This window comes from Phaethon aethereus, assembly GCF_964289735.1.
Source record: "Phaethon aethereus genome assembly, chromosome: 1".
In the NCBI taxonomy this organism is placed as follows: domain Eukaryota; kingdom Metazoa; phylum Chordata; class Aves; order Phaethontiformes; family Phaethontidae; genus Phaethon; species Phaethon aethereus.
This window is the reverse complement of record NC_138575.1, coordinates 216,310,421-216,336,869: the sequence shown is the minus strand read 5'-3', so window position 1 is coordinate 216,336,869 and position 26,449 is coordinate 216,310,421. Positions and strand designations below refer to the sequence as shown.

At 41.6% G+C, this 26,449-nt stretch overlaps 1 protein-coding gene across 1 annotated transcript; it reads right to left on the bottom strand.

The window, feature by feature from the left end:
- Positions 1-894: 894 nt before the first annotated feature.
- CCDC83 (coiled-coil domain containing 83) lies at positions 895-24,735 on the bottom strand (the record flags this gene model as incomplete). The annotated part of the gene is made up of 10 exons (XM_082014967.1): positions 895-1,086; positions 2,948-3,132; positions 4,421-4,506; positions 5,537-5,658; positions 9,037-9,105; positions 10,294-10,385; positions 12,896-13,063; positions 18,172-18,340; positions 21,539-21,623; positions 24,650-24,735. 10 exons carry the CDS (start codon positions 24,733-24,735, stop codon positions 895-897), a joined length of 1,254 nt encoding a protein of 417 aa, XP_081871093.1.
- Between the last annotated feature and the right edge of the window lie 1,714 nt (positions 24,736-26,449).

Sequence of the window (26,449 nt, the reverse complement as noted above, 5' to 3'; positions counted from 1 at the left end):
CTGACATACAAGATGAAACATGGCATGGATACGGGTTGTTTAAAATGTTTAAGTTTTTTAACAAGTTTTATTCCAAACAGCTGATTAACCCATCAAAGGTTTAAATCAGATTATTCAATGCTTTCACAAGTTTCTAACAAGGTAATGCATAGGTCAGGAGCCTACTTGTGCTTGTGGGGAAGTAACGGCATTGTGTACTCCTGATAGGGTGTCCAGGATGTGCAATGAGAGTGGGAGAACCCCCACTGAATCAATGGACTAAGATATACGTTCACAGAGACTAGCCACAAACCAAAGATACAGGGTTTCACAACATACTTGGCCAATTAAAAAAAATAAATAAGACTTTGATGATTTTTATGCTCTTTTTGGTGTTTTTTTAAAATTAATTTTTGGTTATTTCAATATATTTAAGTAGGGGTTTTATGGAGACAAAATGCATTCAAACATTCAATTTCTAGCAATAGTTGAGTTATGCTTGGATAAATTATATTCTGCTTTAACGAAGTATTAAGTATTTTGTAACAGGTCTACATTTTATGGCAGCCTGCATCTACCCATTCAGTGTCTGATCAAGAGGGAATTCCACATTTGACAGACTGCAAGTGGGGACCACAAAACCTAAATATTAACTTGGATCCTTTATTGGATACATGTGCAGCTACTTGGATGGAGAAGCCCAAAAAATGCACAAGAGTTCTCACAGAGGTAAGAAAAGCGACCTTTCAATTGGCCATCTGCACACAGACTCTCGTTAAATTTATACGTGTAAATCATGATTCAGGCACTCAAAGATAGTTTCCACAAAGCCCAGTGCCACACACTCCTTGAAGAACACAGGAAACGTTTAATGAAGTGAGAAAGTTACATTTCTATGTTAACAGCACAGCTTGCCTATTTTTTGCCAAACTTTTCTTTAGATAAGGCCTTGATCATCTGAGCTGTGATGCGCCCATCTGATTTACCAATAATGCCATCTTCTTTGTGGCTCCTGGTTGGCATTTCTTCTGGTTCTTTATGAATAGGCATGGCTTTTCCAACAACACACATTAGCCTTGTCTCCAGAGGACCCAGTTTTAAGTATTCCTTAAGAAGAAAGAATTTATTCTTTTGCAATTACATCAAAAAGCAGCCATTCTTAAAGAAAAACAGCCCAGCAACTTTCCTTCTAAAAGCAACTGTAAAGATGCTGCCCTGGTGTTGCAATGTTTGGTAATGTCAGTGTTAATGGGCTTGGTTTACAAGCCAGCTCATCTTAGGAGGCTGCAACCCTGCTGCCCTCTTCTTTTCCTGTGTTTTTTTCACCAATAACACTTTCTCTGCAAACCAAATTCCGCTCCCAAGTTCAGTTCTGTGAGAAGAATTAAACTAATCCAACAGCTCACTACTGCCAAAAGAGAGAGGTCCAAGTCCAGCCATGTGCTTCCACCACGCCTGTGCTGGCTCTGGTCTTCTCCAAACCTCTGAGTCAATTTGGTTGGCTAATCCATCAGAAAACTAATTCAGGAGGAGAAAAAAAGGCAAACTTTTCTGCTGGGTTAGTGAGTGAATCAGCTACAGAAAAGGTTGATGTGTACTACGGGTTCCCTAAGGGCAGGAGCAGGACCATACAGCCAAGGCCAGGGAGAGGGAAGAAGGAATCCAACAGCACGAGCTCTTATATCACCTCTATTTAATAAATGCTTTCATAATAGTTGCCAATGCAACTCCACTGTTTGCAATTATACCTTTGTTGGTATGAAGTACAGGAATGTCAGCAGCACCTATGTCCCTCAGTAGAGTGGGCTCTGCAGTGCTAGCAGCAGGAAGAAAGAACTAAAGCTAGTATTCCTCTCCCAAGGCAACAACCACAAGGAAACAAACACCTGGACAGATTTTTTTTGTCAAATGTTCAGCTTTTCTCTGTAATGACTCTTCAGGACAGAGCCACTCCTTACGTTACTCTCTGATCAAGGCTACAGGATAATTCTCTGAGCACAAGTTGCAGGGTATTAATCAAACTAATGCCAAATTTCTAGAAAAAGAGTTGTTGTTTGGTTTGGGGGTTTTGTTGTTGTTTTTGTTGTTGTTGTTGTTTTTAACTGATCATTAAGTTTCAATACAGTACTCAAGAGTAAAGAAACATTCTGGAGAAGTATCTTTACACAGCAAGCCCTGCAGTCTGTACCACGTCTATATCATCTTCTTTAATTTGCAGTAGAAATCGATGATGTAGAGTAATAGATTTTCTGAGAGAAATTAGTTTATTTAGAAATGTATTCAAGTTTTTGTAACTCAAGACTGTACTATCAAAGGCACCCAGGAAAAATCTTTTTGCAGTCTAGGATCGAGGATCTCCTGAAGCAGGTGCCACCACCTCTTTCAAGAACCACACAAACTCTGCCTATTTACATATAACCTCTACCTTTTTATTTCTCAAACCTGTATTTTGCACCCAGGAACACATTCATCCTAGCTTTCCGTTGAAGGATTAAGTGACTTGTTGATCCTTTAATGCTACTATGCAACATAAGTTCTAAAAGGACCAGCACCCAAGCAAACAAGAATCTGTGTAATACCATAGAAAACTGTTACTTGGTGACATTCAGAATTCTTTCTAGGGGGAATTTGACACTCACATATGCTGATTCCTGGGACACCATTCAATTGCCAAAACAATGCATCTCGTGCTATCAGAAATGCCATAAGGCATCCAAAACATCCACGTGAGGCTGACCTGTATGACAGACCCTATGCTCTTTTGGCCCAGCATCTGAAGGATAGGGAGTGTCCTCACCATCTCAACTAGCACCAGATGCCTATGATTAAGCATCTGAATTATACACTAGGTAAAAGACATTGGAATTTTTTCTGCCTTAACACCCCTGGGAGTAGAATGCTTCTGGCAGTAGCTCATGCTCCACACTGAAATATGTTTTTGTTAGTGAAAGACTTGATTAACTCATACCTGGAAATCTTTTTCATCTTCATACAACAAGCTATCAAGAGTTGGAGTGAAAGACTTTTCCCGCAGCTCCTCATCACTGTCTTGAGGCTTCTCATTCTCTGTTTTAGACTGAATCTTTGCAAAGGCCTTATTTTTCTGACAGGGGACTGTGGCACTTCTGAGGCTTTCATCTCCATCTGCTTTTGCTTTTTAAAGAGATGAACAATGATGTGTATGTAATTGTTAAGCTTTATAAAGATCAGTATAAAGATCAGAATTAGTATTCAGTATGAGCATTGCCTGCAATCTTTAACATGGTTTGGCCAGTGTGATGTAATAAACAGCTTGGTAAGGTTTTTAATTGGCAATCCAAGCCAACTGTTAATTTTGCTCACTGATTTTACTGATTTTATTTCTGTTCCAAATTTCTCATCAGGATCAGGGACTGAAACTGATTGGAAGTTAGAAGTAATGGGTTTGTGGGATGGGGCACAGGAAAAATTAGCTTTTATCAGTTCAACTTCAATCTTATATAGCTATTAATAGTTAAAAAAACAGGAAAGGCAGCAAAACGAAGTAAAAACCTTTTCTATATCAGTGTATATATCTCTATATGTACATATATATACACACCTGATGGTTCCAGAAAAGCCCACCTATGGCTGGAACTGATCAAAACTTCAACAGACTTGTTTATGTGTTCATAACTGTATGGAACTTACTTCTTTGATTTATTTTTGTCCTTTATTTGCCCTCTTTCTTCTACTCACACGAAGTGAGTAAATAAAACGTGATACTAAGGAATCCATACAAACCATCCTGGATGGGTAAGCCCACTCAGTCCTTCTTGCCTAATGGTATATCCTTTTCCTGGGCACACCCACCAGAACAGATGGAGGTTCAGCCCAAAATTCAGTACTGCTTATCCAGATTTTCAGCTCAGGCTGATCTCCATGCAGCTTCATCTGCTCTTGCTAGGGATCTATTTATAATTTAACTCCAGTGTATCTTTATGAGCTGGATGACAGTAAAGTGCATGTAGACTTCAAGTGAAAGCCAGTGTAGAGTTCAAAAGTGTCCTCTCAGGGACAAGATATAGTGAAGTTATGGTGATACGAATCAGTAAAGAACTGATTAAGATATGAATCATATCTTCATAAAAGATGGCTGATCCTATTAACCACATTCCAGGATAGCTCTATATGAGTAATTACATTCAACAATCTAAACACCGATTTCAGTTTTAAAACTTTATTTTAAAGTTTTATTTTGTTTATTATTATTTTATTATTATTTTTATTTTAAAAATAGATTGTGGTTTTGTCTTCTTAACGCAAACTACAGTCTATCATTGCTGTGGTGGTTGCAGTTAAGTGTAAAATTAAGTGTTCATCATGTAAAACCAGCAGTTTGATAAAAAAACTTAAGAAATAAAAAAATATTTAAACTTTCAGTGACTTATCAGTTCTTATAAGCTGCTGGCATGTGCATTACCTGCATATTCTCTATACTCTACTTCTTTCATTTCATCCTTAGGAAATCCATCCTGCAAGCCAGCTGCCTGGGTAAGAAACAAATGTCTATCAAATAAAAAATAAAAAAAAGAGTGAAACTCAGAGGTATGAATTTTCTTTCTAAATTTTCCTGCGCAATCTTTTGGGGTGGAGGAAGATCACCCTTTCTGAAAGCTATTTGCTGCTTAACCACAAATGCAGAATAGCGCAATGTTTTAAAAATGCAACAGAGGCAGCCAGGTAGCTTAGTGGCTAAGAAGCTGCTCTTTTTTATTCTTAGTGCCTAAGTTCAACTATGTCCATGAGACTAAAAGAAAACAAATGTTATAAGTCTCCAGTCAGTCCAAGATTCAAACCACAGCTGGCAGCTCTCACTTAAAAGCAGTCCAAAATTTGGAGAGGAGTGAAAAATGGCCACTTCTTAAGACTTGGAACTTTATTATGCAATATGGCTGGAATCACTGAGCTGAGACTGGAAAATGAAGATGGATCATTCCCATTGTTACATTGTGCTTTTGATACGATTAGTGTTGACATTTTACAGCTAAATTAATCTTTCTCTAGGGAACAAGTTAAATAACTTCAATATAAAATAAACTAATACTACAGACACCTCTACAGACAGATGTATTCCAAGGCCTCTTCCTTACTCAGTACTGGGTCATCTGTTTCACTTGATATTGCAAAATCCCATATATTTGCATATTAATCTCCACATCCTTTAACGTTTTGCCAACAGTAGAGGAAAAATCTATTACTCAGCGCTTGGTCTGAGAAGCTGGGTCTGAGACAATTACAACAGAAAGAAACTATTTCCAATCCCCAATGGTATCCCCACTAAAAGAAAGTGAGTGTCGCTAGGTCTTAATAAAAAAACCCAGTTTCTTCCCTGAATTTTGGTATTTAGAAGGTTACAATGTCATTGTCATCCTTCAGAGACACAAATCCCACACATAGTCAAATCCTGCCTCCCCTCAGCTAGGAAACTACCTTGGCTTTGTTGTGGGAGAGCCCAAATAGCTTTAGAGGCAGGAGAAGGCATTATCTTTTTTAAAAAAATTAAATCACTTTTGACTCTGTAAAGGCATCATTTTACCTGGGTACTCTCAGATTCTGAAGTCGGCCATCAATCAGTTTTGCCACTAAACTGATATTTTCTTCTTCCAGGAGCTGAATAGAGGCTTTCAAATCACTTACTTCCTTTTGGTACATCTTAACCTTTCGACAGTTAAAACAAACAAACAAAAAAAACCCATACAAAAAAAGGATCATCTCAGAAAGGCTATAGCTATTTTGGAAAGCTTTCATAGTAACTATCTTAATATCACATACCTAGAAAGAATGCAGCTGTACCAGCAAGACTGCACATTTGGAGGAGAAACATAGTGACATATTTTCAGGCAAAAGGCAGGCTTCTCTGGTTCTTTCTACACCTCTTTTAGAACCCTTTACTGGCACAACTCTGTCAATCACAGCCACACATTTGGGCTATGCAACCCTGATAGCAGAACCTTTTCATGTAGCCAAAGAGGTCCAGGAGAGAGAAGCTCTGGGTTTTTCTTTTTTGGTTTCACATCAGAGTGTTGAGAGAGAAAAACCATCTTTTTAGACTTAAATTCAAGCTCTTCCTCAGTAAGTGTTGCTTTTCTAATTCCTGTCTATACACAAAACCTTTCTTACCCAGAATTATTGAAACTTTCTGTCCAAGTTAGCCATGACATTGGCTAAACCGCAGGTTGTACTTTTTTTTGGACTGGTAATTGCCCCATATTGCCATGAAGTTATATTAACAAAAGGATACTGGTTACTCAATTCCTCTCACTTTTCCTGAAAAACAAGCAAGTTCTTAGCCCTTCGCTGGGAAGCGAACAAGTGCTGTCCCTCACAGGTCCATCTTCAGACCAGTACTCTTTAGTATCTTCATCAATGACATAGACAGTGGGATCAAATGCACCCTCAGCAAGTTCACAGATGACACCAAGCTGAGTTGTGCAGTTGACACACCTGAGGGACAGGATACCATCCAGAGGGACCTGGACAAGCTGGAGGAATGGGCCCGTGAGAACCTCATGAGGTTCAGCAAGGCCAAGGGCAGGGTCTTGCACCTGGGTTGGGGCAACCCCTGGTATCAGTACAAGCTGGGGGATGAAGGGATGGAGAGCAGCCCTGCTGAGAAGGACTTGGGGGTCTTGGTGGATGAAAAACTGGACATGAGCCGGCAATGTGTGCTCACAGCCCAGAAGGCCAACCATCTCCTAGGCTGCACCCAAAGCAGCATGGCCAGCAAGTCGAGGGAGGGGATTCTGCCCCTCTGCTCCACTCTGCTGAGATCCCCCTGCAGTGCTGCATCCAGGCAGCACTGAAGGGTCCACAGACACCTTATTGCAGCCTTCCAGGACCTAAAGGGGGCTTAGAAGAAAGATGGGGACAGACCTTTTAGCAGGGCCTGTTGCGATAGGATATGGGATAATGGTTTTAAACTAAAAGAGGGCAGATTCAGACTAGATCTAAGGAAGACATTTTTGACAATGAGCATTGTGAACCACTGTCACAGGTTGCCCAGGGAGGTGGTAGATGCTGCATCCCTGGAATGAATCCAGGTCAGGTTGGATGGGGCTCTGAGCAATCTGCTCTAGTAGAAGATGTCCCTGCTCATGGCAGGGGGGTTGGACTAGATGGCCTTTAAAGGTCCCTTCCAACCCAAACCATTCTATGGTTCTCTGATTCCATGATAAGTGGAATGTACAATGGGACAGATACCTTCCCAGAAATCTTAGCCACACGCACATGTTTAAAAACAATACCTAGTGATCTGTATGCAGCTGTTCTCACCAAAGCCAAATTAACCCAGCTATAATAATCTGAATTTGCAGTTAAAAACTAGTTCTCATGTCTCCCAGGGATTAAAAAAGGTGAAAATGACAGGCCCTTAACCAGTAACAGGATGTGGCTTGGCATGATGAGGTGATGCAGCTTTACACCATCTTGGTGTGACACACTAATCATGGAAAAATGTGACTGAAGTCTCCAAATCTGTCCAAATTTGGAGGTAACTAGTTTAGGGCTGTTTTGGTAAGTAATTTTTCAGTTCAGGAGCCAAACTGAAGAAAACGATAAATTTTGAACTGGGACAAACCTGAAATTTTTGGTTTATCTGCCCAAAAGAAAATACTGGAAGAGTTTGTCAGCTACATATAAACATTAGCCTGAAATAAAATATTTCATCTGTGTAAGAAAAGCAGAGAAAATGAATGGGTCAATTCAGAGGACTGGAGAAGTTAGTGATAATAGTTATGTTTTCCACAATAATTCAAAGCACTAATTCAGAACACAGGAAACTAGTAACATAGGAAACTAATTCATAACATAGGAAACTTCTATTTGAGAGGAAAGAAACCCAAATCCCGCAACTCTGAGGCAAGGGCCTGTCAGGATGTAAGAGTACTGCAAAGTGGATCTCCCTTGTTGACACTGCCTAATGTGTGTAAAATTCGTTAAGTGTTCAGTGAGGCAGAGAGATGGGAAGGGAATTCCTGCTTATTCAGTGATAGGATATATAGATACGAGCTCCTGTTTGTTTATACAGGTTAAAACCTTAATTGCCCCCTGTTGAGCCCTATCTCATTGCCTCAGAACCTGTGGTTTGGACACCCTCCCTGGAAAGCTAAAAATGTAGGCTCAGAGTTCATTAAGGGGAAGAAGAAAAGCTGTATCCCTGCATACTGGCAAGTATGTTAAACTAGTAAGTAAAATGGAGAAACCTCTGCCAGGTTTGTTGGTGTGGCACCGAAAAATAAGAAGTTCATCTATTAATTTCCCAGAAAGTTTTGCTCAGTTTAAACTGTGAGCTTGTAAAGGTGGGGAAGGGTATTTCCTCACTCCAATCTCCTGCTTAGATTTGATTGCAACGAAGAATCTGTATTGACTGGAATAAACACAATCAAATGTTCACCGTGGAAAAATCAGTTTCCTAAATTTGGCTCACCAAAAAAAGGGTTTTTTTTTTGACAAGAAAAGTCACAGCTATCTAATATATAGCTCTAAATTGCCATTAAAGGACAGTATAAAAGCTATCAAGTATCGGTTACAACTATATACAATTTTGATTTTCCTCTCTTCAGTTTACTAATTTCCAGGGTTTCTTTATTATCTCCCATTTAAAGCTGTCTCAAGCCTTTTCTCCAAAAATGTTTCCAACATCCATATCCATTTTCTTTCAATTTGGCAGAACTAGAACTTCAATGCAACTCAAAACTACACTCTTCAGATACTTACATGGTTGAGCCTTTACACTATTTAGTATTCCAGTCTCCACAGAAATAAATACTTAATTGTATGGAGCATTGTAGTCCTTCATAAAACTGCTTGGGTAGGAAAATGGGTCCTTCATTTGTGAAAGCAGATATTCACCTTTTACCTTTCTTCACCACATACACCATTTGCTACTCAGGATTACTGATTAACTACAGGACAACCACCCTCCTTTTCCTAGGAAGGTCTTCAGAGGCCCATCACTGGGGGAAGAATTAGGACTGTAGGCCACTGTATTTCAAACCTGAGCTGCCATCATAAACTGTACGCAGGTGATTCTCTTACCTCTTCTTTTAGCCATTCATTCTCTTCAATTTCTCTGCAACTGTTTTTGTCTAAGTATCTTACAGCATTCTGAGAAAACACAAGTTAAAATAATCTCATCTGAAAGCAGGACTTTGACAGTGCTGCACGTTATAAAGAAGAACCTTCTGCTGTTTAGCATGAAATAATTAAGAAACACCCACACAACAGACTGTAGCATCCCCTGAGGGATTACAAGGGGATTTAGTCCACAAGACCAGCTGTTTCTTCTCCATCATCCTGTCAAACGCAGTTCATATGTCAAGCAATTTACCGATATAATTTCCCATATTAAACTAGGACATTTTCTTCTTGCCTAACAAGTTTTGCTATGTTCCCACTACTGCTCAAATCTTCCTGTTTTCAGGAAATCAAACCTTTAGTTGTTAAAAAATCCAAGCAAAATCGCAAATGAGGCAGTACTGATCAGGTCCTGACAAGTGACTCAAACCATTTAGATGTCTATGCTAATGAACCAAGGCTACAATTTAATTATTGATATCAGTAAGAGGAAAGGAACAACTGGGAGGGAAGATGCCCTTGTAGGTGACCATAAATACAGTCCTTTGTATTATGTTCTCACATGACTGAAAATTCCAGCGCTGAAGTCAGGGAATTTAAATACTTAATAGACCCAACCAGTGTTTTGGACTGAAGCATGCTTTGCGTTTTGTGAGTATAAGAAGTCGTCACCATAAATACTTTGTAAATCATATTTGCAAATCCAAGCTGCAGAGATGACAAAAAATCTGTATGTCAATAAGCCTAAATTTTCCTGTGAACTGCACTATTTTGGCATTTTCAAAAGTTTGTGCTTTACAAGTACAAACCAACATTTTTTGCCTTATTTTTTCCATATTGATGTCTATTTCCATGGAGACAATCTCTTACTGTGCTGTTAATTGTTTTTTGAAATCTATGCAAATGTCAAAATTAAGGTCACAGCAAAAGTGACATGTTCTTGAACAAGATATAACAGTGCATGTTGCTGCAGTTTCCCATGCCTTGTTTGTAAAACACCCTCACATCTACTCACTGTTAGCTTGATGTTAAAAAAAAAGTACACGGGTATAACAATATCCAATGCCATATTTAGTAAGAAAATTTGCAGTTTATTTTACTCTCAATTTACTAGAAAAGTTCCAAGGCTTAATTAGAGTTAAAATAGTTATTAACGTAGAGGTACATGAATCCTAACTATGATGTAGTTAGCACTTTTAAAAAAGGCAGAAGGAATACCTCAGGTGCCTGTTCCTTACTTAACTTCATGTGCCTCTCAACCAAGCTGTCATTTTCTTCTTTCACTGCTTTCAAAGCATTTCTATAATATTCTTCAAAACAAAAAAGATCAGAAATCATTATGTGACATCAATTTCTTCTGACAACAAATAGATAACTGGCATGTTGTTCCTAAACTGGACCTTATCAGCCAGCATCACATGCTTAGATGCTCATGCACATCTTATGCAAATGGCACCTTTTTCAGTCAGTTATTATACAGAGCCCAAAACATTTTCTGACTTATCCAAGCCTTCCAGGGGGTTCTAATTAGACAACAGGACAAAATGGTGAATATGGCAATTTCCTCAATGATTTGTTTTCATCGTTACGTGTTGTCGTTATTTAGAAAGCGTGTTGTATACCTAACAATTTGTTTGGCTTCAAGTTCTAGTCACTTGCTATTTAATTATTTCATCCTTCCCTTCAGCTGTTTTTGTGCTGTTCTAAATAGCCCACTGCTGCCTTTTGGAGGAATGAATGAGACTGTAGTAATTTTCTTTGAAGGAAGGCACTTCATACTTGTTCCAGAGGCTTGAAATTCAGCCTACTGAAATTCAGCTTCTGTTGCACACAGTCTGTTGCTGATCTGGCTGTAAATGATTGTCTGGTCATGGACCTCATGGACCCACTGTGGAGTCAAAGGCAGTCATATATGGAAGGTGCATTAGCTGTGCAGGAGTTCTCAATTTAACACTGTGGAAGCTGGCCTGCCTTAATCAATCCACCATCTAGGCTTGGCAGAATGAAATGGAAGTACTTACACTCTATAATTAAATCAACTTTTAATTCTTTCAGACAGCTAAACAACCCGAGTTGTACTGGGAGAATGAAGAAAAGGAGGAACTGTTCCGACATACTGTTTGTAATGAGGCTATTTTCCCTAGCTCTCACTGCAACACTGTTTTCCCCAGACCTCATGTTAGTATATGGCTCTCTTTTGCTTCCTCTCCCCTCCAGCAATTTTGTTTCACATGTCATCTCCAGACCACATGAAGTACACCGGCGTCAAGACCTTTAGTGATACCTACAGAGACAGAAACCTCTTAACTTCTGCTGATTCCTAAGCCTGTCACACATTGGAGGAATGAACAAGCCCAATTTCCTGCAGCATTACACTGGAAGCTTGTTAGATTTTTTTTTTTTTTTTTGTAGGCTAGAAGACTCTATTCCCCAGCCACTTTGTAAGTTTGATTTTAGGAAGTTGAGTAAAATAGTATGCTAACATCCAGTACTGGCAGCATAATTTTGCAGTATGTTAATTAGGCAACTGCTATATGTACCTCTGGAACAGTCTTTCTCTAAATACACTTCCATTCAACCACAAATTTTTGACTCTGTACCCTGTGACATGCAGGATGTCGGACTGAATGTTCCTACTGGCTCATTGTGGCATTCTATATAAAAGCCCATTCTCTTTTTCATTACATATTTCAGCAAAGTTTTAAATTGACTAAGAACATGGAAAATGCATAATGAAAAATATCAACTTCTTCCGAATACAGAGATGGATATCTGACAAGCTATCTGGCACTATAGAAAACACAGTGCATATCTTCATCACGATAAAACGTGTTCCAAGAGACAAAAAGATAGCTATCTGGCTCTTACCCACAGTAGTTGATGCCTGGTAATGGTTGGCACAGAATATACAGAGACCCTTAGAGCAGTGTCACTGCCTGTTACTACCAGCTGCTTGGCTGTGGTCATGCATACTGAGAGGGACATAAAGGAAGAAAACCAGGACATCCTTCTCCCATTAGAAGCATGGGTTATATAACAGCAAAATATTTAAATGTTTTAAAAATAATGCAGTAGTAAAGAAATCTTTGTAAAGCACTCAGCACCAGAATACATAAGCTCTCAAATTAATTCCACTGTTGTGTCAGTACTGAAACAGTTCCCAGTATTTTTATATGGCTGTACTGGCAAATTTGAAGGGCCTCAAACACAAGACTATGCAACTGAGAGGCAAAGTTCAGACCACTAGCTAAACAGCTCCCTCTAGTTCTGCATTTAAACCAGTGTGATCGGTTCAAAAGACTGTCAAAAGACTTTGACTTTCTTGTCAACAGAGTTTTCAACATGTGAAATGCTTCTAGCATGGTGAGAAGCAGTAAGAGCGGAGTCAAATTTTTCAAGTATGACTGTTAAGGGACACCTGTGTGTAGGCAACCTAAATACATGTAGACTTACTTTTAGAAAACCACTGTCCTTCACAGTACCATTTTTGAAATATGGGTTGCCTGTATTTTACAAGAAAATCACCAGAAGACAACAGTATCAGTGTCTTTAAGTGTTCATCATTTCTACAACTTCATAAAATTCTTTACTGAGGGGACTTTCATGGAGATAGAGGGAGAGTTCTTCCAATTTTTAGGATTTTTGTTCTATAATTCTATGATTTTATAGGATTATGCAGTCTAGGTTAGGTGCACTGCCTTGCAAAAGTTGATATAAGTTACGATAACTTGACATCAATCTAAATTTATATTTTATTCACTTCCCAGAAGTAGTACAGAAAGCGCTTCCAAGACTTACATTATACTAGCTGTAAACTGACCTGTAGCCCTCTGAAGGTCATCTTCGACTTCCTTGATGTCTTTTTCCAGATTCATAATCTTGTTGGCCTGTGTTTTACATCCTACATTTTTATACTCCAACCAATAATCCATCTCACCTTGCTTTACTGAAAGTCTTTGGTCAGTTTCTTCAATCTGAGACTGCAAATCTATTAAAGTAAGAACATCAGAAGGCAAGTTCATTAACAATTCCTTGAACTGATCCTTCATAATTCTTACGACTTCATGAAATTCTTTATTAAAGGCACTTTTCACACAGAATCACACAGAATCACTAAGGTAGGAAAGGACCTTCAAGATCATCAACTCCAATCACTAATCCAGCGCCACTGTGTCCCCTAAACTATGTCCTGAAGCACTACATCCACACGTTTTTTGAACACTTCCAGAGATGGTGACTCCACCACCTCCCTGGGCAGCCTATTCCAATGCCTGACCACCCTCTCAGTGAAAAAGTTTTTCCTAATATCCAATCTAAACCTCCCCTGGCGCAACTTGAGGCCATTTCCTCTCATCCTATTGCTTGTTACTTGGGAGAAGAGACCAACACCCACCTCACCATAAACCCCTTTCAGGTAGTTGTAGAGAGCGATGAAGTCTCTCCTCAGCCTCCTCTTCTCCAGATTGAACAACCCCAGTTCCCTCAGCCGCTCCTCATAAGACTTGTGCTCCAGACCCCTCACCAGCTTCATTGCCCTTCTCTGGACACGCTCCAGCACCTCAGTGTCCTTCTTGTAGTGAGGGGCCCAAAACTGAACACAAGATTCAAGGTGCAGCCTCACCAGTGCCGAGACGCTGTTGGCCGCCTTGGCCACCTGGGCACACTGCTGGCTCATATTCAGCCGGCTGTCAACCAGCACCCCCACGTCCCTTTCTGCTGAGCAGCTCTCCAGCCACTCCTCCCCAAGCCCATAGCATTGCATGGGGTCATTGTGACCCAAATGCAGGACCTGGCACTTAGCCTTATTAAACCTCATACAATTGACCTTGGCCCACCGATCCAGCCTGTCCAGATCCCTCCGCAGAGCCCTCCTACCCTCCAGCACATCAACACTCCCACCCAACTTGGTGTCATCTGCAAACTTACTGAGGGAGCACTCGATCCCCTCATCCAGATCATCAATAAAGATATTGAACAAGACCGGCCCCAGAACCGAGCCCTGGGGAACACTGCTTGTGACCAGCCACCAGCCGGATTTAACGCCATTCACCACAACTCTCTGGGCTCGGCCATCCAGCCAGTTCCTCACACAGCAAAGAGTAAACCTGTCCAAGCCACGAGCCGCCAGTTTCTCCAGGAGAATGCTGTGGGAGACGCTGTCAAAGGCTTTACTAAAGTCCAGGTAGACAACGTCCACAATCTTTCCCTCATCCACTAGGCAGGTCACCTGGTCATAGAAGGAGATCAGGTTGGTCAAGCAGGACCTGCCTTTCATGAACCCATGCTGGCTGGGCCTGATCCCTCGGTTGTCCTGCACATGCCCTGTGAGCACTCTCAAGATGAACCGCTCCATGATCTTCCCTGGTATGGAGGTCAAGCTGACAGGCCTGTAGTTCCCAGGATCCTCCTTCCGGCCTTTCTTGTAGACGGGCGTCACATTGGCAAGCCTCCAGTCTTCTGGGACCTCTCCTGTTAACCAGGACTGCTGATAAATGATGGAGAGTGGCTTGGCGAGCTCCTCCACCAGCTCTCTCAGTACTCTCGAGTGGATTCCATCAGGTCCCATAGGCTTGTGGGTGTCCAGGTGGTTTAACAGGTCCTTAACTGCTTCCTCCTGGATTATGGGTGGGTTATTGTGCTCTCCATCCCCATCTTCCAGCACAGGGGGTTGAATACCCTGCGGATACCTGGACTGGCTATTAAAGACTGAGGCGAAGAAGGCATTAAGTATCTCAAACTTGTCCTCGTCCTTGGAGACAATGTTCCCCGCCATATCCAGTAAGGGATGGAGATTCTCCTTGCCTCTCTTTTTGTTGTTAATATATTTGTAGAAGCATTTTTTATTATCCTTTACGACTGTGGCCAGACTGAGCTCTAGCTGGGCTTTTGCCTTTCTAATTTTGTCCTTGCTCGACCTAACGAGATCCCTGTACTCTTTGTGAGTTGCCCTCCCTTTCTTCCAGAGGTGATAAACTCTCCTTTTTCTCCTGAGTCCCAGCAAAATCTCCCTGTTCAGCCAGGCTGGTCACTTTCCCCGCCAGCTCTTCTTACGGCACATGTGGACCACCTGCTCCTGCGCCTTTAAGATTTCCTTCTTGAAGACTGTCCAGCCTTCCTGGACCCCTTTGTCCTTCAGGACTGTCTCCCAAGGGACTCTCTCAACCAGTGACCTGAACAGGCCAAAGTCTGCCCTCCGGAAGTCCATGGTATCAGTTTTGCTGACCCCTCTCCTTACTTCACTCACAATTGAGAATTCTATCATGTCGCTAAGCCCAAGATGGCCTCTGACCACCACATCTCTCACCAGTCCTTCTCTGTTTGTAAACAGCAGGTCAAGCAAGGCACCTCCCCTGGTGGCCTCACTCACCAGCTGCGTCAGGAAGTTATCCTCCACACACTCCAGGAACCTCCCAGATTGTTTCCTCTCTGCCGTGTTATACTTCCAGCAGATATCCGGTAGGTTGAAGTCCCCCACAAGAACAAGGGCCAGCGAATGCGAGACTTCTGCCAGTCGCTTATAGAATGTCTCATCTGTCTCTTCGTCCTGGTTGGGTGGTCTGTAACAGACTCCCAGCAAGATATCTGCCTCATTGGCCTTCCCTCTCATCCTTACCCACAAGCACTCTACTTGGTCTTCACAATCATTGATTTCTATGCAAACAAAACACTCTCTAACATACAGAGCCACCCCACCACCTCCCCTTCCTTGCCTATCCTTGCCTATCCCTTCGGAAGAGCTTATAGCCATCCATTGCAGCATTCCAGTCATGAGAAGCATCCCACCATGTTTCTGTGATGACAACTACATCATAGCCGTCCCGCTGCACAATGTCTTCCAGCTCCTCCTGTTTGGTGCCCATGCTACGTGCATTGGTGTAGGTACACTTGAGCTGGGCTATCGATTTCAACTCCGACACACCACCCCTAGGCTCAACTCTAGTGAGCCCGGTTTTATCCCCTTCCCCCTTCAAATCTAGTTTAAAGCCCTTTTGACGAGACCTGCCAGCTCATAAGCAAGAATCCTTTTGCCCCTTGGAGACAGTTACACTCCATCTGCTGTGAGGAGGCCCAGTGCCGTTTAAACCACCCCGTGGTCAAAAAAAACAAAATTCTGGCAACGGCACCAGCTTGAGCCACCAAAACCACCCCCATCAGGTGGGCTTTCCTATTCCTTTCACTGTTCCTCCCTGTCACTGAAGGGATTGATGAAAACACTACCTGTGCTCCCGCTCCATTGACCAGTCGCCCCAGTCCTCAAGTCCTTTTTGACTGCCTTTGGGCTTCTTAATACAACCTCATCGTTGCCAACCTGTAGGACCAACAGTGGGTAGTAATCAGTGGGCCGAACCAGACCAGGGAGTTTCCTGGTGACATCTCTCACCCAGGCCCTGGGGAGGCAGCAGTCTTCCCTGTGGCTTGGGTCTGGTCGACATATTGGGCCCTCTGTACCCCTCAGAAGGGAGTTGCCTGCGACAGTTTAACCTCCTTTTTTTCTTAACAGAGGATGTCTTGATGCGTGGGGCTGACTGACTCACCCTAGGCAACCCCCTGGATGGACCTGTGTCAGGGTCCTCATGTTCCTGGCCCTCAAGTTCCAGAGCCCCATACCTGTTGTGTGAGGGCAGCTGGGATGGTGAGGGAGGCCGGGAGGGGATTCGCCTGCCTCTCCAAGCAGTGTACTGCTTCCATTTCCCCTCATCTCTTAGGTCCCCTTCTTCTGCCCGGCAGCAAGAGGACAGGGGATCTCCTGCTGCTTGTGGAGCCTCCACCAGCTGCCCCTGCCTCAGGGCCGCCAGGGTGTGGCTCCATCAATCTATCTCCCTCGCACACTCCCTAAAGCTCCTCAGCCTCTCCACTTCCTCTTTCAGCTCTGCCACCAGGCTGAGCAGGTCACTCACCTGGTCGCACCACACACAGGTGGTGTCTCCGCTGGTCTCTGGTACAACCGACAGGCTCAGGCACTCTTTGCAGCCGGATACTTGGGCAGCCGCGTGCTTGAGCGGGAGCTCTGTCTGTGTCACCACACTCCTTCTGGCCATGGTTTTCAGCTGAGTGGTGACCATGGTTGAGCCTCCTCTGTGAGGACAATGGCCACTCGTCAGAGAGCCTCTAGTGCCGGGGGTGGGGACTGAGCCCTGCCCGCACGCCTTCCTTGCACGCCCTGCCCGCACGAACTGCCATGCAAACTGATGTGCTACGTCCTTCTGATGCGCCACGTCCTGTTTGCCTGTCCTGTTCGCCGTGCCCCAGGTCGCTCGCGCTCCCTGCGACTGCTCTTGCATGCGAGGGGCTTTGGCCGCCGCCGCTCTAGTTCCCGCCCATGCTGAGTCAGAGCTGCCGCTCGTCAGGAGCCCGCTCTGCCAGCCGGCGGGGTGGGTCTGGGGCACCCTCTCTCTCCCTGTGCTGCCGCCTTTGCAGTTTGGCCGCTTCAGGAGGGGTCCCCTGGCGCAATCCTTCGCTCCGGAGCCCTTCGCCTCGGTGGCTTTTAATGGGATTAGAGAATGAAGGGTGATTCTTCTACGCTACAATACATTACAACATGATGGCCTCACAGAGCGACAAGGGCCACCATCATTGTAGAAAACAGCCTGATCTTATTCTGCCAAGGAGAGACAACAGTTCTCACTGAAATGCTGTAACCATACACACGTGACTTCACTCCCATTGAGAATTGCAGGGATGGCAGCCAGAACTTTCAACAATGAAAACCACTCATTTTTGCTGCCATCATTTTTTTTTTTTTATCTTCTGGTGGAGCCAGTGCACAGGGCTTTCATGAATTTCAACTTAATGGAAAATATGAAGCCTCTGTACTTGAACAATAGTATACATCACTCAGAAGGAACAAAACAAAGTCTAATATATGGGATCTGTTTCTATAAAAGACCCACTTGTTTTGAATGTTAACTCAACAAACAGATCTACTTATACGCCCTCCACAGTCTCATAACATGTTCAGAGAGCTTAACTTTGGGGAGGAGAAGCTTTATGCTTTTTATGCAACAAGGAAGTTGAATTTATATTTAAAATACATAGAAAAGTACTCAATCTTAACTATATAAACTGCAAACCACACTTCCACAAGTCACAACATACCTTTCAGAAGTTGTTCTTTGTCCTTAACATACTGCCATACTGCGTTCAGTGACTCTTCCACATCATCCCTAGTTACAACCTCCTTTTCATCTTGTTCTTTCTCTACTTCTTCCATTTGTCTTAGTATATGCCTGATATGTGCCTCCTGTTCTTCCTTCAGCAGGTCATTCTATGAAAGAACAACAGAAGATGTCATCTATCTGGACTTCTGTAAGGCCTTTAACATGGTCCCCCACAACATTCTTCTCTCTAAATTGGAGAGATATGGATTTGATGGGTGGACTGTTGGGTGAGTGAAAAATTGGTTGGATGGTCACACCCAGAGAATAGTGGTCAATGGCTCAATGTCCACATGGAGATCAGTCACGAGTGGTGTCCCTCAGGGGTCCATACTGGGTCCAGTACATCAATTACATAGTGGGACTGAGTGCACCCTCAGCAAGTTTGACAATGACACCAAGCTGAGTGCTGCAGTTGACACACCAGAGGGATGGGATGCCATCTAGAGGGACCTGGACAAGCTCGAGGAAAGAGCCCATGAGAACCTCATGAGGTTCAAAAAGCCCAGGTGCAGGGTCCTGCCCCTGGGTCAGGGCAACGCCCAGTATCTATACAAGCTGGGGGATGAAGGGATGGAGAGCAGCGCTGCTGAGAAGGACTTAGGGGTCTTGGTGGATGAAAAGCTGGACATGAGCCTGCAATGGACGTTCACAGCCCAGAAGGCCAACCGTGTCCTGGGCTGCACCCAAAGCAGCGTGGCCAGCAGGGCGAGGGAGGGGATTCTGCCCCTCTGCTCCGCTCCAGGGAGACCCCCCTGCAGTGCTGTGTCCAGCTCTGGAGCCCTCGGCACAGGAAAGACATGGACCTGTTGGAACGGGGCCAGAGGAGGCCACAAAAATGACCAGAGGGCTGGAACAGCTCTGCTGTGAGGCCAGGCTGGGAGAGTTGGGGTTGTTCAGCCTGGAGAAGAGAAGGCTCCGGGGAGACCTTATTGCAACCTGCCAGGACCTAAAGGGGGCTTAGAAGAAAGATGGGGACAGACTTTTTAGCAGCACCTGTAGCAATAGGACAAGGGGTAATGGTTTTAAACTAAAAGTGGACTAGGATACAGACTAGATCTAAGGAAGACATTTTTGACACTGAGCATGGTGAACCACTGGCCCAGGTTGCCCAGGGAGGTGGTAGATGCCCTATCCCTGGAACCACCCCAGGTCAGGTTGGACCGGGCTCTGAGCAACCTGCTCTAGTTGAAGATGTCCCTGCTCACTGCAGGGGGGTTGGACTAGATGACTTTTCCAGGTCCCTTCCAAACCAATCCATTCTCTGATTCTAGGAAAAGACACGCATTAAAACATTTTCAAATTATTTTTCAAAGTTACAAACTTAAGTAATGAAGAAAACTAAAATCTGACCTAGTGCCAGCATGCACTGCAAAAACACTCAGGTAACCACCTATTTTTCGTGTTCAGAAAGTAGGGAGCAAGAGAGTTTGCAAATCTCAAAAGTTTCTCTGTAACTTCAAGACCATTACAAGGAAATGAGAGACAAATGACTGCTGTACTTGGTGCAGCACATGAATAGTCCTCCATTGCCTGGAAAGAAAGTTCCTTGTGGATCAATAGCAAAATATATTTGTAGGAGTTATTCACTTCACATCAACATTTGTCATGACAATGTACCACCTTCATGTAGAAATGTCATTAGACAATCAGGTCGCTTGCATGTAAGCACAGTAGAGAGTCTTGTCAGAGCTGGAATTAGTTATACGTACTGATTCCACAACTGTGACTATACCGCCTTGCCATGATCCTCTCAAATTATTTGAAATTATTGATCACGTATGTTTGCTCCCAAAGGATACCATAAAGGAGCAGATAACCATACCAGCCACACTGTAACAGTAACTATGCAGTAGAGAGAGTCTCAAGCATTCCTCACTTCTAGAAGGATTAACTAAACTACTCAGAAACATTAAGCAGGAAACAAAGAATGGAGCTCAAAGAACTGCCAAAACATGGATAAATTCAACAAATATCACTTCAAGCATGCCCTGAAGTACCTTGCACAGTCTAAAACATGGAGGAGTCCTTGAGAGACCATGAACTAGCAGCAAATTGGGGGAATAACTGTAAGAGACTTCAGATGTCTGCAGAGAGACGGGCCAAATGCCACTTTCACTGATAGTTAAGGCAACAAATGAAACACGATCCAGGCTTCAAGACTGAAAGGAACACCAAGAAAATGTAAACAGATGAACACTTAGAAAAGCAGGGCAAGTACCAGGCATGGGAAGGACAGAAAAACATTGTTTCCATGCTTTGCTGCTAAAGGAAGTGCAGCCTGCAACATTGTTTAATCCCATGATCCAGTTTATGGATTTTTGAGAGATTTTAATTAATTTCATCAGGTGACTATGTATATATATCCACTTTCAAAGTTCACTGCTCTTAGTCATCAGATGCCACATTACATTTCTTTATATACAGTTCATTCATATGGCTCTTTAAAGTGTCACTCAGGTACAACCAGTAGTCATGTAACCGTGTTCAGAAAAGAGCCAGCACAACTCTTAATTGACAAGAAAGTGAGTCTTTATCAAGCAGTGCCAAAAATTGCACCTAGGCAATTGTGTGATACTCCTTCTTCTTTGACCAGTTTTCATTGTCCCTGCTCATCGCAGGGGGCTTGGATTAAATGAGCTTTAAAGATCCTTTCCAACCCAAACTATTCTATGATTCTAAGTTTGCAAGAATAAGTAAACTCTCATAGAGGCCTGTGCTATTCTATTACCGCAGAAATGGTTCAAAGTCAGTCAGCAAATCTCAATACTTTGTTAGATCTGCTAATACTACTGACAAAAATGAAGTTAATACAGTTTCTTCTTCGTGATGAAAGTGTATTCTTGAATTCCTTGAGGAATATTTGCAGGATTGTTTAAAAAGACACATCTGAATGTCCTGCAGTAAAGTTACCTACTGAAAGGAGGCTCGCTGTCCTGTATTTACTGCAGAGTAAGATTTGAATACTTAGGTGGTTACAGATGATTTCATGTGCACTGGAAAACACCTTCACTGAACTCACTTTACCTTACTGCTCTGTCCTATTCTGCAGTGTTCTACTGCTGCAGCCTCTTTTTTGCATGGTTATATTTAGGACATTTATGCTTTATGTCACATTTAATTCAGACAACACTTTAACTTTTAGCACATAAAGTGACTTACTAACTCTAGGTTCATTGACTGTAAGAAATTCACAGGAATGACTAGTTTTAATGAATGTAGTATTAGGATTAAAAGAATAGAATCAAATCTCTGAGTTAAAATACCACATATAAAATGTGTTGGCAGAAGGATGCGTGGCCACTTACTCTTTTATGATATTCTCTGTTCTTTTTTTCCACTTGTTTCAGATCAGACAAAACCTGATCAATTGCTGCTTCTTTTGTCTCAATTCTGTGGAGAAAGAGCAAAGAGATATTCTTACAAAAATAGGAGAGAGGAACGTTATTTAAGCTAGAGTAGATGTAAATACTACTGAAATATTTATTTTTGTATCATATTGCTTGACTCATTTGGGTAAATACAACTGTCCACACATAAGGAAATTATTTCCCATATACATAGAATCATAGAATCATAGAATCTTTGGGTTGGAAGGGACATTTTAAGGTCATCTAGTCCAACCCCCCTGCAATGAGCAGGGATATCTGGGCCTTCATGTTAGTGTGGATCTCATACTCCTACTGAGAAGCGGACTCCCTGATTATACAGTTCCTTTGTAACCACTAGAGAGGATTAAGCTGGTTTATTCTTTCTGGATGTGGTTTAGCTGACCTATTGTACAGGTCTTTTTTAGGACAAGATTATTTGTGCTCCAGAAATATTTATTACGCACCACTCACTATAGAGGAAGCCTAGGCAACTCACTTGAACATAGGTCAGATGAATCCCAAACTGGAGAATTAAATGGGATTCAATTCTTCTGAAAATGTGGTTTGATGAACTTCATAAACTGCATTTGTACACCAAGAATCATAGAATCTTTGGGTCTTGTTAGCTTTTAAGAAGCACTAAGGGAATAAGGACTGCAGCCTGAGTAGTATGTTTATATATTTGTGTCAAAGAACTAGCTCACCACTTTCACAATTTTCATAGACTACTTGTCATCCTCTTTGCCACAGCTGTAAAATAAGTATTTTTTCTGATGTTCTTTACTCTAGAATGAGAAACATTGGATTGCAAATGCTATCTATTTGCATAATTCTTTATAATCTTTCCCTCTGTTACTGGAATTTATTCACCATACAGCACAATAGAGCCAAGGATGACAATTATCACAGTACCTTTTACTGTTTCAACAGTGATTGTTCCTTGAGGTTTTGTTTTGGTGGTGTGTTTTTTGTTTTTTTGGGTTTTTTTTCCCCCCACCATATTGTATTAAGTTATTTTAAAAGAAGATTATTTTTTCCTGGCTAAGTTTGCATTCCTCAGTCATGCAAATTGCAGGTTACTGGATTTGCATCCTCTGGTGTCAGTGTGCTCCAAGGTATTCTTCAGGTTTCCCATTAAGTACGAGGATATTCGTTAGAGAGAGTGAAGCAGAGACATGGGGGCATGGTGGTTATGGCTACAGCAAAAATATGTCACTTACTACACAGAGGTGAGAGCTTGGCCACACAGTGTGACCTCCTAAATTACCTGCCATTCTAAATAATTTCTGTATTTTGAATACTGATGCTGATCTTAATTTCTGCTACTTTAAGATTTTCCATGAAGCAGCAATCTATATCTATCACTTTGTTCATGGCAAAAATTTAGAAGACTAGAATTTACTATTTTGTCTGCTACATATTGAACTTTACTCTTTAGATTATTTTTCTATGGTATTTGTCAGATTAAAGCTATGAAACAGTTAGACTGATGATTCCTTTGATACTATGTTGCTCAACTCTGTATACTAGGTTTCATCTATGTGATTTAATCATCTAGAAGCAACATTCCTCTCCAGTACCATGACAGTTTTGTCAGCCATCTATAGGATGTTACTAGGGGAAGTAATTAACGGGATTGTTGTTCCTAACCAGTGCTGAACAGAATCTGTACTGAAAACGCAAAGGAACAAACTTGCTATGAACAGCAACCATTCTTCAATGTACAAAAAAGCAAGAATGGAAGTTAAATAAATACTACACACTTGATAAATCCTAAAGCTGAATGTGACAGATACTCTCTTGTATGATTATGCTGCTTTGTTCAATCAAGTGGTACAGAGAAGTTATAGATTGCAGAGGTGAAGAGAGAGGGAAAGAGAGAGCAAGAGGGAAAGAGGAGAAAGGGAGAACAATAAATACTTTTCTTCCCTTTTCCCCTACTACTTTTGTAGAAACTGAATATGCTGTGTCAGTACAGCACTCATTTCAGTGGAAGACTCTTCAGACAAATGAGCCATTTGCTTAGATATTTGAATATGCATAACAATAATTTTATTAGAAAGTGGTGTGGTTTGTTTCTCAGCCTAGTAATACAGTTTGCTTACTTCTTAGCAAAATTGATGGGTTGGTTTGTTGACTTTTTGGATGGTATTTATTTGTGATATGATTCAGCTAAATGTGGTCTGTTTCGCTATGGAAACCTGTACTCTGTTCTTTGTAAAATGAAATGGAAAATCCCATATAAACCCTGGAAACCTCTATAGATGTCACTAGAACTATAGGTGGTTGCTCTTCAGCTTGCTTACTCAGCAAATTGTAGTTTCATTACTACACAAAGCACTACTCCTTGCTCCCTAAATGCTGATAATTGTTGAATATTGGGTACTTTGAGGTTTTTCCTTTTCAATTTCTGTCTGCTTGATAAAAGTCACAGAGTTTAATTTTTCGCCTTTTAATCATCTACTCAAGAGGTTGGAGATAAATAAATTGAACTATTTTGTATCTACTTCAGATATTCCCCTCTTGGCTTTTGTTTTTCTCTGCTTGATTTTAAGAGACCTTTAAGTTATCCCTCCATTATTTTTGAAATAAAACACTTTCCTTTGTGCTTCACTCTCAGCTGCACCAAGGGAGAAAACTGTAGACCTTGAGGCTCTGGCTAGTGACTACATGCCTTTGTGAACACCAAGGAATCGTAAAAAATACAATCAAACATGATCTTACAACTTCTGAGTATGATGATCAAAAGTTTGCTACTAACAGACAAAAACGTGGGGGTTTTTTTGTTTTTAGTAAAAATTTTTTTCTCAAGTTATAACCTAACAGCACAAAAATATTTCTGACCTACTTAAATGTGTTCTTATGGGTATAGTTTAAAAAGTGTGTTTCCAAAATAGCCTTGAAAACACAAAACAAGAACACAAAAGTACAGTACACAATGGCCACGGACAATCAGCTTAGGCTCTGAATTGGATAAATTGTCTTTGTTGTCTACTTTATCCATTCACATATTCTGTATGAGTGAAAAGTTAAATATATTAAACCTACTGAAATTCTAGCAAGGCTTCTGGGAAATCTGATTCAGGTTCTATCAGTTGCTCTTCTGGTTTCTTCTCTTTCTTATTCTCTTCCATGTTTTCTGTTGTACTTGTGCTAGAAGTTAGATCTAAAGGGAGGAAAGGGCAAGCAGAGATGAAGGGGAAAAAAAAGAGAGAGAAATTAATGATTTACAAAATGTCGCATGTTCACCAGCCTTTGTCACTTGTGACTAATGATTCTGAAATACACAGCACAAGATATTTTGTTGACAACAATAATCTTGCCCAAGGCAGCACTCAGGCCCATGTTTTTGGGACATCCTGAATTGTTGTCCTGAGTAAAGATATGCTCGTGAAGAGTAGCCTCTATCGCTGGTTACTTACTGCATCCCTTGCTGTGGGCTGTGTTTTACATTCTTGCAAATCAAACAAGCAGTTGTTTCTTTTCCAGTCCTTTGTTTCTTTATCAGGCTTGTTTTATTGAGTTTGCTTGTTAATATGCATCCCTTTCCCTCTCCTTCCGTTCTTCTAGGACTATGAATATTTGCCTTTCACTGCAACTCTGATATCAGTTTTCATTGTCAGAGCTGGAACAAAACCACTCTCTGAAGGGATATATGCATGTCAGCAGTATTCCCTGGGTGTGTTGTCACAACTACCAACCTCAGAATTCAACTGACAATGAACAGTTCTGTAATGGAACTGGTAGCATATATTACATAAAATAAAATCATCAGAAGAAAAGGGCACTTATGAAGATTCCTCACTTTTAGTGGTTACATAGTCAAATGCCCAAAACTGATTAGTTCATATAACATAGGAAGTTTTATTACTGAATGAATAGAAATATTGTATATAACCCGCTTTCGTATTAAACTGCTTTTCTGAATTCAAGTTCTGAATTCTAACAATTACCACTCTAATAGGTAAAATTGATACCAACCTGTTCTGTGACTAAATACAGCAGGCTGGATATTTTTCCTATAAAAATGAGCACAAGGAAACAGAAACAAAAAACAGTGGAAAGCCACATAGCAAGCCTGCCAAATCAATGTAAAATCAAGGGAATGAAGTTCAACCAACTGTCGATAGATGCACTCTGATCCATCTGCTGGTGCATGCCTTCTTGCTGCCTTCACCATACCCTGAAGCAAGGCAATGTCAGCTTTCTGTATATGAAATAACTTTCTACTCTAAATGAATAGTTGATGCCTGCTGATGAAACAAGTGAGGGTGCTGAAGGCAGTCAGAGTGCTGTGTATTGTAGGAAGGCATATAAAAGGAATGCTTGCTGTGTGGCAGCTCTACAAGGTAAGTGAAAGAAAAGGTAAACATACCTTGGAGTCTATGTCCCCACACAGCTCCTTAGATCTTGGAATATCTTTTTCATAATTTTTTATGCAGAAGAACTTTACTCCTACTCTGTTGGAAAACTGCTTGTGCAGTTTTTGTCTGTTCTGCTGCTGAAGAAAAGTTCACACTCAGAGGGACAATTGTCTAGAGCTGTCAATCACTGTCTTTGCACCACCTCATTATTTGTGTCTGCAATACAGCTAATTCCATTCACAGAAACCTGGAAAATTCTGACTCCCACCAGCAATGTCTTGAACTTCTGAAATGTCCCAGATCAAAGTTCTAAGGGTTGCTACATATTAGTAAAATATTTCTATTGTGGAACTTCAATGCAATCACACCTGTGTCACAGTATCACCACAGAACTGCAGTAAACCTTACTGACATTTACCATCCAAGAAAAAACCCTTTTATACCTGGGCATCCACTTGAGTCTGAAGATATATTAAGCCCTTAA